This window comes from Plecotus auritus (assembly GCF_963455305.1).
Source record: "Plecotus auritus genome assembly, chromosome: 7".
NCBI classification, from domain to species: Eukaryota; Metazoa; Chordata; class Mammalia; order Chiroptera; family Vespertilionidae; genus Plecotus; species Plecotus auritus.
The window spans coordinates 52,744,330-52,756,552 of NC_137774.1; the positions used below are offsets into that span (position 1 = coordinate 52,744,330).

General features: G+C 46.7%; 1 protein-coding gene across 2 annotated transcripts in view; it reads right to left on the reverse strand.

Moving 5' to 3' along the window:
- PIGL (phosphatidylinositol glycan anchor biosynthesis class L) overlaps positions 1 to 12,223 on the reverse strand; it is a 97,369-nt gene that overhangs the window by 9,888 nt on the left and 75,258 nt on the right. For both annotated transcript variants that reach the window (XM_080680939.1, XM_080680940.1), the window contains exons 3-4: positions 6,937 to 7,027; positions 1,225 to 1,292 (exon numbers count right to left, since the gene is read on the reverse strand). In XM_080680939.1, the coding sequence (XP_080537065.1) occupies positions 1,225 to 1,292; positions 6,937 to 7,027 (159 nt within the window). The remainder of the gene's footprint in view (positions 1 to 1,224; positions 1,293 to 6,936; positions 7,028 to 12,223) is intronic.

The window sequence follows — 12,223 nt, forward strand, 5'->3', positions numbered from 1 at the left end:
CAGCCTCTTCCAATAGGCGACGCACACTTTAGGGACAACGCTGGAAGGCTCTAATTCTGGATGGGTCTTCAGAGGCAGCAGACGAGACACTAAGTGGAGCCCCAGGGTTCCTGGGGTCTGGGGCTGCCTCTGCCACCCTGGCCTGGCAGTGCCAGGCAAACCGCCTCCCTGCCTGGGCGAAACGAGGAGGCCCGACTGGACAGGTAAGGTCATTCCACCGTCACACATTTCTCTGTTCCAGTCTGAGAAGGTTGGGCATGCTGAGGAGATAATAGGTAAGTCCTTCACTTCAAGCTGCCCCTTTCCTTCCTCAGTAGTTGGACCAGGTCTACCAAGCTGCTGCCATGGCACCCACACACAGGAAGCCCTTCTCTTGAGGACGGGAAATATGATATATGTTCGTATGACCCTGAGTAAGTCCCTAATATCTTCGAGGTTCAGGTTTTATTTTTTACTGGTAAAATTCATATCAGTCAAATAGGGTCACTGTGAAGTACAAATGAGATTTCATATTATGTATATACATCCCCCTCCTGCAAAGAAAGATATGAAATATGTATAAAATATACAACAGCCTGGCCGGGTGGCTCAGTTGGTTGGAGTGTTGTCCCATGCAACAAAAGACTGTGGGTTCAATTCCAGGTCAGGGCATATACCTAGGTTGTGGGTTTGATCTCCAGTTGGGGCACATACGGGAGACAACCAATCTATGTTTCTCTCCCCCCCGCCCTCCTCTCTCTGTCATCAATAAAAACATACCCTTGTGTGAGGAATATACATATATATAAAACTGATGATGACAAAAATAAATGAGAATAGGGAGGAAAAAGAAGATGAAGCCAGGAGGCACACTGGTTCACACAACTCAATCCTTAAAGTCTTGTACATGTGCTACTAAGGGTTGCACATTTGGCCCTAGAGGTTTCAGTGGCCAAAGCAAAGAGAGAAAGTAAATCAGTTCCCCCTTTGCTGTATCCATGGTGTAACACACACACACACACACACACACACACACACACACACACGCAGCTGTTTGGGAGATGAAACAATAGGACTTGAGAGATTTCTCATGGGGAGAATGCGGGAGATATAATGAGCACCATCGCCACCACTGCCACCACAGCTCGCTGCTAACAGTGCAGTTTCATGGGCTCACAGTGCTTCAGAAAACGTCCCCCTGAGCAAATGACAAACGTCTCCCCCCCATGACCCAGAGCATCGTACCTCACAGCCGCGTGCAGAGCCACGTGATTGCGGTGACCGCTTACTCCCCCAGCATCGAAAGTCACCACCTGCAGAGAAATAGAGGGTTTCACTCCTGCCCTGGAGGGTTTCACAGCTGTGCCCTCCCTTGGGAAGGACAGAAGAGAGCAGAGCCAGGAAACTCCTCACGTTCTGAACATATCTGAACTGACCCAGCTCAGATCAATGGTGTGTAACTATGGGTGTGACCGACTGTATGGAGACTTTTCCACAGCGGGTTTTGCTGTTAGTTCTGGTTCCTGGTGGTGGAGCAGAGTGCAATTCAGCCATGATGTGCTACTAAGCTTAGAGTAGCTTTGTCTTTATCTGCCTCGCCAGTTATTAGCACATTTAGTTTTCCTGGCTGGCTGCCGTGTGGACTTTGTTCATGATGCTGCCTGAGCTATCGGGTCTCTTTTCCTTGTGCCTTACTGAGGCACAAAAGCTTTAGGGGACAATTTCCACCATGGCCTGGGGTTAAGTTCACAGCAGAAATATGTTTATTCATAGATGGCCTCTGCTTCCATTCCCATAAATATAGATCTGTTTATTAACTAAAAACGTAGATTCCAACATTTCAGTTCTACATGGATGGGTTTTAAAAAGCCCAAGGAACAATTTAAATAATAACAATGATAATATAATAATAATAATAATAATAATAATAATAATCCTATCTAATAAAAGAGTAATATGCAAATTGACCATCACTCCAACACACAAGATGGCTGCCTCCATGTGGACACAAGATGGCCAGCAGGGGAGGGCAGTTGGGAGGGATCAGGCCTGCAGGGGAGGGCAGTTGTGGGCGATCAGGCCAGCAGGGAAGGGCAGTTGGAAGGGACCAGGCTTGCAAGGGAGGGCAGTTGGGGGCAATCAAGCCTGCAGGGGAGGGTAGTTAGGGGTGACCAAGCCAGCAGAGGAGGGAAGTTGGGGGCGACCGGGTCTGCAGGGAAGGGCAGTTGGGGGGGACCCAGGCCTGCAGGGGAGGGCAGTTGGGGGGACCAGGCCTGCAGGGGAGGGCAGTTAGGGGTGACCAGGCCTGCAGGGGAGGGCAGTTAGGGGTGACCAGGCCGGCAGGGGAGGGCAGTTAGGGGCAAACAGGCTGGCAGGGGAGCAGTTAGGCATCAATCAGGCTGGCAGGGGAGTGGTTAGGGGTGATCAGGCTGGCAGGCAGAAGCCGTTAGGGGCTATCAGGAAGGCAGGCAGGCAAGCAGTTTGGAGCCAGCAGTCCTGGATTGTGAGAGGGATGTCCAACTGTCTGTTTAGGCCCGATCCTATTGGGATCGGGCCTAAACGGGCAGCCGGACATCCCTCGAGGGGTCCCAGATTGGAGAGGGTGCAGGCTGGGCTGAGGGACACACCCCCCATGCACGAATTTCATGCACTGGGCCTCTAGTAATAATAATAAAAGAATAACTTGAATAATAAAAGAAATATTCTAGAGAAATCAAGGACCCAGAAAAAGGAAGAGTACTGGTTGGTTAGGGGTGATGGAAAGAGGCTAGCTGTCCCCAGGGGAGGAAGGTGACCACATAGCATAGATGAAGGGTCCTGAAACTGGAATTGGAAGAGGCTGGGAAGGAATTCATGACCAGTCTTTCTTTTCATATATATATATATATATTGATTTCAGAGAGGAAGGGAGAGGGAGAGAGAAATAGAAATATCAATGATGAGAGAGAATCATTGATTGGCTGCCTCCTATACAGTCCCCACTGGGGATTAAGCCTGAAACCCGTGTATGTGCCCTGACTAGGAATCAAACTGTGACCTCCTGGTTCATAGGTCAATGTGCAACCACCAAGCCACACCGGCCGGGCTGACTGGTCTTTCTATACTATACCATATAAAACGTGTTTACTTCATGTACAGGAAACTGTGAGCAGCTTTTACTGAGCATAGGCTGGAGGGTGGGGTACAGATGGAAAGAAAATGTAAAGTCTTATCCACTGATCCTGATTCAAACAAGGTATAAAAAGAAAAACAAAAACTCATTTATGGCATGAGACTATTGGAAATGCGAAACATTGATATGAATTAATTTTAGATGTGATAATGATATTAATGTTAATAAAATATTCAGTGTCTTAGAATTACATACAAAAATATTTAAATATGATGGCGAAGATTTGTTTCAAAATAATGTAGGAGGTGGGGGAGGTGTTTAATAATTAACACTATGTGTTAATTATTAAGGCTGAGTAATAGGAACACAGAGGTTCACTAAACTATTTCCTCTACTTTTGTATGCTTGAAATTCTCTATAATCAAAAGTTAAAAAAAGTCTGAGTTAAAGGTTTATAAAAAGCTAATCATATAATGGTGGATATATGTCATTATGCATATGTCAAAATCCATGGAATATACGACACCCAAGTGAACCCTCACGTACACTATGGACATTGGGTGATGGTGATGTGACAGTGCAGGTTCACTATTGCAACAAAGTGCAGAGGACAGGGGTTATGTATGGACTTTCTGCTCAGTTTTGCTGTGGATGGAAAACAGCAGCCTATTATGTTGTACACCTGTAACTAAAATAATATTGTATGTCAACTGTAATTGAAAAAAATTTTAAATATAGTCTATTAAAAAACCAGTTAACCATCTAACTCAAGTGCTGATCCCATTTTTTTTTTTTAAAAAAAAAAGATATTTCTTGATTTCAGAGAGGAAGGGAGAGGGATAGAGGATAGAAACATCAATGATGAGAATCATTGTTCGGCTACCTCCTGCACGCCCCCTACTGGAGATCGAGCCTGCAACCCGGGCATGTGCCCTAGGCTGGAATCGAACCCGGGACCCTTCAGTCTGCAGGCCGACGCTCTATCCACTGAGCTAAACTGGCTAGGGCTGATCCCATTCTTTATGCAACACGGTGGGTGGGTGGGGGAGGGGCAGGCTGCAGCTGCTCTACTCAGGACACTAGTTTACTCCAGCCCCTTGGGCAAGTCACAGAACTTTACCACTGGGAGTTCTTCCAACTTCCAATGTCTTGTTTCCTCATCTGAGAGATCAGGAAAATAACACCTGCCCTCCTTTCCTCCTTGGGTTGAGGTGAAGACAAAATAAAGCCACGTGGGCCCTAGCTGCCTGGCTCAGTGGATAGAGTGTTGGCCTGCAGACTGAAGGGTCCCGGGTTTGATTTTGGTCAAGGTCACATGCCTGGGTTTCGGGCTCGATCTCCAATAGGGGGTGTGCAGGAGGCAGCCAATTGATGAGTCTCATCATTGATGTTTCTCTCTCTCCCTTTCCCTTCCTCTCTGAAATCAATAAAAACATATTTAAAAAAATAAATAAAGCCACGTGGAAGTGTTCGGAATTACGCAGCAACACAGGCTTGAACATCTAGCGCTCCGTCAGGACAGCAGACAGCTGGCTGCTGGGCCAGGTTATCACAGGCATGCGGGGATTTGGGGCCACCTGGAGTTTGCCTCAGGCACTTTTCAAATTCTTCCTCATTTCACATTTTGAGGTGGGGAGTGTAGGGGGCCTTTGTTATTTTCAAAGGCTCACACAAAGCCTAGGTCTAGGTTCCTCCCACACTGGCAAGTTTATCCTAAGCTTAGAAAAATGTTTCTTTAGATTTCAATAGTCAGAGAAAATATCAACAATGAGAAACAGTTCCTCCTTTGTAGGTGAATTAGGCTTTTTGCGTTGCTACCTTTAAGATGTTCTTTCTCTTTGGTGTGCTGCGGTTTCACATGATATACCTGCATATGGATTTCCCTCCTCCTGTGGGACTCACTGGACTACTTGAAATGGTAGGTTAAGGACTTTCTCATTCTGAAAAAGTTTCAGCTATTGCCTTTTAAGTATTTTCTCTGCAACCACTTTCTTGTCTCCCCTTTCAATAAATGACAAGTAGACAAAAAAGTAAGTAAAAACATAGATTTAAAAATATGATTACTAAATGACTGAGTGAAGATACAAAGGGCTGCATCCAACAACTGCAGAATTCCTTTAAAAAAGGCACAGGACTTTCTCTAGAAATTGGCCATTTTGTGATCCATAAGGCAAGCTGTCCACATCTTCTCACACTTTCCCTCTTCCTTCTGCAGCGAGGAGGGCTGAGTCCAGGTGCACCCAGCTCCCCAGACCTTTGTAGATTTGTGCATGGACCTGCATTTCTTTTTTTTTCTTTATTAGTCCCCATCCAAGGATATATTTTTATTAATTTTAGAGAAAGAGGAAGGGGGAGAGAGAGAGAAACATTGATCAGTAGCCTCCCCTAGGTGCCCTGACCAGGGATCTAACCTGTAACCTAGGTATGTGCCCCAACGCTTTGGTGCACAGATGACACTCCCAGTAACCGAGCCAGTGGCCAGGGCGGCACCTGCAGTTCATAGATCCCATCCACTTCTCCCACTAAGTTGCAGCCCAGCTGTTCTTATGCACTGAAGTAGGGGAGGAGGAGGGTGTTTGGGGGCTGGTCCTGGGATACCAAGGGGTACTGCAGCACACCTCGCAGACCTCGTTGTCGAATTTTAGGCTGGAACTGAAGACCAGCTCTGTCTACACATCTGAGTTCTGGAGCTGTGAGAAGTTCTAACTATGTGGGCTGGGCAGTCAATATGGCAGGGGGTTTGACTCCTAAGCCCAGGGCCACAACCCTCCGGTTTTCACACTCAGACCCCCAGGTGTGTTGTCAACAGGTGAGAGGTGTGGTCCTGCAAGCTGCTGGTCCACACTTTCCAGTCAGAAAAGAAAACAAAGTCAATGCACCCAGCAAGACAGAGACGAGCCAGCAGGCCCAGGCCTGCCTGCAACTCCCCCTGTATGGGATGGATATGGAGTGAGTCAGGCAGGTGCTCTTTTGCCATTCAAACAAAGACAGCAGACTACTAAATCTTCTGTCATTAGAAAAAAGATGGTTGACCAATACATTAATGAAAATCTGTCTTATGAACGGTCCAATAATCACTTCACTCAGTGAATTCATCAAGATGAAAGCCTAGCGTGGCTCTCTGCAGAAGGGCTCACCTTTCAAAAAGGACATATCGAACTCAATGTTTATATGACTGGGACTTTAAACGGCTAAATTTTAGGTATCAACTCATGAAAGGGTTCTTATTCTTATTGTTTTAGAAGTAGACAGTAAGCAGGCTTAAACTTGACCACTGGCGAGGCCCGCTCCCGTGGATCCTGGGAGAGCGGATGGGTGTTCCCAGGCATGCCCACCCCTGCAGGTGAGTGTGAATTTCCTCTATGGCTCTGGCGGTCTCAAATGTCCTCCCCATAGTGGGTGTGAATTTATCCTTGTGCTTTTTTGAAACAGGATTACAATTCTAATTTTGCCACTTGCCGAACTTGGGCTAGCTGCCGGCCTCTGGAAACTCAATTTCCTTGATATAAAATGAGATTATAACCTTTACCTCTAAAGTTAAAACAATACTCTAAATGTGAAAATGCTCGGTAAAAGGGGACGTTTTGTACAAATGAGAGTTGCAGCCCAGGCTCCTTGGGGACCTGAGCTTTTAGATGGCAGGACAGAGAACACCATGGGAAGTCCTCTGCCTCCGAGCGCTGGCAGTTTGGTTATTTAGTCTCTCAAAGGGTGTGTTGTCATCAGGAGGTTTGAGAGAGCGCTGGAGGGTTCTCCTCTTTTGGAGTGGCCCTGGAGAAGGACTGGGGGTTGTGGGTTGGGGAAAGGTGGCCACAGGAAAGGTGTGACTGGGAGGGCGTTCGTACCAGGTTGATGTCATTTGCTTCTATGTGCTGGAGGAGGATGCTGGCCACATGCTCTGTGTCCCATTGCACACCCGGGTCATCTGGGAAATCCCTGGAAGGAAGAAGCACAACTTGAGCATCGTTTCTAACCAGGTGCAAACCTCTCCCTAAGCTCTGCGGGTGGGTGCCAGCCTTGTGACAGGAATTGTAGGGGGGCTGCCTTAATATCCAGATTTCTGTTGAAAGAGTTAAACTTTAGAAACAGCACACAACTAGAAATCGATGGACAACCCCACAGAACATGCTGGGAGCTTCGGGCTCGTTGCTGAGGGGAAGTAACAGACATCAATGAGACAACGCTTTGTCTACAAGTTAGGGAGACAGATGGTAGGTAAGAGCCAACCTGGCACAAGGCAGAATGACACATATCTTTATAAGAGTAACAGTATTAGTGCTTTAAATGAAAGAGTACACAGGAGTGTCACTTCATTCCACCTCGCGGACATCCTTTTAAGAGCCCTGACAGATGACGTTAACTAGCTTGCTTGAAAGGTTGTTAAAGTGGGGTCTGAACCAGGTTTTCTTTTTTCCTTTTTAAAATATATTTTATTGATTTTTTTACAGAGAGGAAGGGAGAGGGATAGAAAGTTAGAAACATCGATCAGCTGCCTCCTGCACACCCCCTACTGGGGATGTGCCCACAAGCAAGGTACATGCCCTTGACTGGAATCGAACCTGGGACCCTTCAGTCTGCAGGCTGACGCTCTATCCACTGAGCCAAACCATTTAGGGCTGAACCAGGTTTTCTGATGCAAACCCAAGATGCTCTGTCACCAGGATGCTGGCAACATGCCACCCGCAATGAGGCACCGCATGGCCTGACTCAGCCAGAGGTCTCTGCAGCTGGCTCTGCATCGGATCTGTGTCTGCACTGTCCACACTACAGACCTGTGTCCTCCTGTCCCGTTCTGGTGCATGGATCTATGGCATCACCTGACACAGGCCAGGGTCTGAGCCCCTTTTTGAAGAGATTATAAAGAGATAGCCATCTCTCTTTGGCTCAGGTGCTGTGCAACATCCACCGCATGACCAGGGGGACCAGGCTCTCATTGCTCCCTGCCTAGCAGGCTGCTTTAACCTCTCTATGGACAAAAGCCACTCACTGACCCTCCTAGGACTCTGGTCAAGGGAGCGTCCCTGAAGGGTTTTCAGCATGATGAGCCTCAGCACTAAGTAATATGGCTATTTCTATAAAAAATATATAAATAGTATAGTTATTGCTACGGCTTCACTGCTACCTCTACCAAAGCCCTCGGTGCCTTCTGTGGAGGGCAGGCAGCTTTAGACTTTTCAAAGTAGTGTCCTGTTAGCCATTCCACGTGGCTCTCATACTGCACCTGCAGTAAGCAGGACAGACAGCTCAGCTGGTGGGGACAGACAGGGAGATAACAGAGACCAGTACAAGCCTAGCCCTACTCCCTGGAAATAGAGGTAACTACGGTATGTAGAACATGAGCTGCTGAGCTTCGGCTGCTGGAGGAAAAAGAGACAGGAATCAGGGAAAAATACCTTAGTGTTAAAACAGCTCCATGCACACTCCTGGTGGGGAGGCCCACGAAATGCATCGGCATCACTCCGGAAACCAATAGTAGTCGTGTGGCTGGAGCAGCAGTCTAAGGAAAAGGGTGGGCAGTGGAGGCTAAGCCTACTAATCCCTGGTTCTGACAGCTGAAAGATGAGTCCTCGAGTGGGCGAGCCACCGTGGCCTATATTATCTGGAGATTTGGGCCTGCTGATCCAGGGCACTTCACTCGGAGCAGGGCCACAGGACAGGTGCAACTCCAGGCGCTCCCTCAGTGCTTGCCCTCTCACCGGGGAGAGGAAAGCCCATCACCAAGGGGCTCTTGGACTGTACGTGTCCCCTCTGTAATCTGACACATCGATAGGCCGCACTGCTCTTATTATCAAGTCCAGACTCCTCAGGTAAGGCATTCAAGATTCTTCCCAATCTGTCTCCTATTTTGATCCACTTCATTTCTCTTTACAGAGCAAATAAGATGATGCGTGAGAGGAAGCATTTAAAGACTGTCAGGGTGTATGCAAATGTCAAAGTAGTGGCTGTCACTGAGGCATTAGCCCAATTTCAGCTCCTTAATAAAAAAGAACCCTCTTTCTTTCCTGTTCTGTAGTCCCTTGCAGAGCTCTGTGCCGACTGCCTGTATCAGTAGTCCAGGGGATGTGCAAGACGATCCGTGGAGGGAAAGCAAGAAATCACTAGAATTTCTATATCTGTTTTTCTATCTGCTTAAATTTCTATTTTTTTTTAGCTATTTTATATCATATAACAGAGTTTGACATGTACATAATTTAAATAAATAAACCCACAAATATGGAAGCACATACTCAAATTTCATTTCTTTTTGTCAGGGGATTATGATAAAAAATACAGAGTGGGGCAAAAGTAGGTTTACAGTTGTTCTATGGACAATAATGCAGTAATTAATGAATAACAATACAAGACTAAACTGTGTTTTGTGTACTCATAGCTCTAAATCTACTTTGGCTTTACCCTGTATTTGGAGATCACTGGTCTAATCTACTTACCCTACATTTTATTTTTTTCTGGATATTTAAAAACTACTTTATTGGTATAATTTACATAATATAAAATCCACCCATTTAAAATGCACAATTTAGCCCTGCTGGGATGGCTCAGTGGTTGAGCATCGACCTATGAACCAGAAGGTCGATGAGGTTTGATTCCTGGTCAGTGCACATGCCCAGGGTTGTGGGCTCGATCCCCAGTGTGGGGGGTACAGGAGGTAGCCAATCAATGATTCTCTCTCATCATTGATGTTTCTATCTCTCCTTCTCCCTTCCTCTCTGAAATCAATAAAAATGTATTAAAATAAAAATTATTTAAAAATAAATAAATCGCACAATTTAGTGATTTTTAGTAAATGTTTTGAACGTCTACATTTTACTGGTGTATTGTATATATTTGGTGGAGTCAAAGGCTGCTTACCAACCAGACTCTGAGGGTTGAAACATACAAGTAAGAGCTTTGGAAGTTAGCATCTTGATAAAACAAATAAGGGGCAAAAAACTGTATAAAGTGCAGAAGGCAGCAAGGTATCTCAAAGGATCACCTTCCCTCAAGGCAGGAAAACATAAAACTTAACACTGGGAAACTTTAAACAGATAAATGTAAAAAAAAGTAACTCCTTCTAGATCAACTGTCTGACTTGTCCTTGGCCTCAAGTTCAACCCTAATCAACTCAAGGCTTGGGTCCAAATGAGAACTTCTGCAAAGTTCCTTTCTTTTCTGATAGATTAACAATTACGCCTTAGATAAACATGCTGGCAGAATGTGAACAGAAGTGTTGCAAGAGACAGCTGGTGAACGACCTCTGACCCATCTTTCTCAGTGCTGCCCCTCTTGCTGGCTGGGGTTTGTACCCTGAGGACTAGGGTTGAAGTAGCCATCTTGGTCCATGAAGTAATATTAGAGAATGAAGGCCAAACACAACAGAGTGACAAAAAAGAATGCAGAGAGAAACCAAGATGGCGGCATAGGTGAACACCTAAACTGCTGCCTCACACAACAATATCAAAACTACAGCTAAAAGACAGAATGGACATCATCCAGAACCACAGGAAAGCTGGCTGAGTGGAAATTCTACAACTAGAAGGAAAGAGAGGGGCACACGAAGACTCAGAGAAGCTGCAAAAGGCTGAGGTATGGAGACACGCGTGCGGAGAGGACGGGTGGCTGAGTGCCTGGCTAGCTTTCTCTAGCGGGAGAGAGACGGAAGCTCCTGACTGCACTGAACCCCAGTTCTGACTGCACTGAACCCCAGTTCTGGGCAAGACCCTGGGGTCCCAGACTCATACTGGGGGAGTCTGGACTGTCGGGAAAAGAGAGGAGTGCACGGAAACTCAGGGGAGCCGCGAAAGGCAGAGGTCTGGAGGCACACGTGCGAGTGCGCGCAGAGAGGATTGACTGCTGAGCATGCCGCTGGCTTTCTCTGGCAGGAGGAAGGCAGAAGCTCCCGACTGTGCTGAATTCCAGTTCCGACTGCACTGAACCCAAGTTTCAGGCGAGACCCTGGGGACCCAGACTCATATGGGGAGAGTCTGGGTTGTTGGGAAAAGAGTGGAGTGCACGGAAACTCAGGGGAGCCGTGAAAGGCAGAGGTCTGGAGGCGCGCGTGCGAGTGCGCGCAGAGAGGATTGACTGCTGAGTGTGCCGCTGGCTTTCTCTAGCGGGAGGAAGACGGAAGCTCCCAACTGCACTGAACTCCATTTCGGGGAGAGAATCTGGGAATCCAGATTCATTGGGGGAGAAACTGGACTGTCTGGCAGCGGGTGAAACTCGAGGGTGGCTTTCTCTCAGAGGTGCTTGCAGCAATTACCGCAGGACACTGAGACCCAGGGGCCTCATAGGGCAGGCATGACGGGAAGCCAAGGCTGTCTGCTTGGCCCTGAGACTCTGCCCCATCCAAGCTGAACACAGAGGCTTTTGCAATTTTGCAAGTCATGTCTCATAAGGCTGTCTCCAGCACAGAAGTTCTCCCAGCATAGACACAGCTGATCCTCACAGCCAATTGGCCTGGAGGTCAATTCCTCCCAGTGATACCAACAACAATCAAGACTTAACTACAACAAGGCTGTACACACAATCCACAAAGGGGTGCACCAAGAGTGTCCACCTCAGGTAACTGGGGAGGCTGAGCCACTGTGCCCTAGAGGACACCTACCACACAAAGCTAGTCTACCAACTCAGGGAAGCAGCGAAAATGCGGAGACAAAGAAACAGATCACAAACGAAAGAAATGGAGGAAAGAAAACAACTGAATATAGAGTTCAAAACCACGGTTATAAGGTTTTTCAAGAGTTTTCTAGAAAAGGCCGATAAATTTAGCAAGACCCTTGAGGATATGAAAAAGGACCAACTAGAAATTAAGCATACACTGACTGAAATTAAAAATATTATACAGAGACCTAACAGCAGACTAGAGGACCACAAGAATCAGGTCAAAGAGTTGAAATACAAAGAAGCAAAAAACAATCAGCCGGTAAAGCAAAAAGAAAAAAGAATCCAAAAATTTGAAGACAGTGTAAGAAGCCTCTGGGACAACCTCAAGCATACCAACATCCGAATTATGGGGGTGCCAGAAGAAGAGAGAGAGCAAGATACTGAAAACCTATTTGAAGAAGTAATGACCAAAAACTTCCCCCACCTGGTGAAAGAAATAAACTTACAAGTCCAGGAAGCACACAGAACCCCAAGCAAAAGGAATCCAAA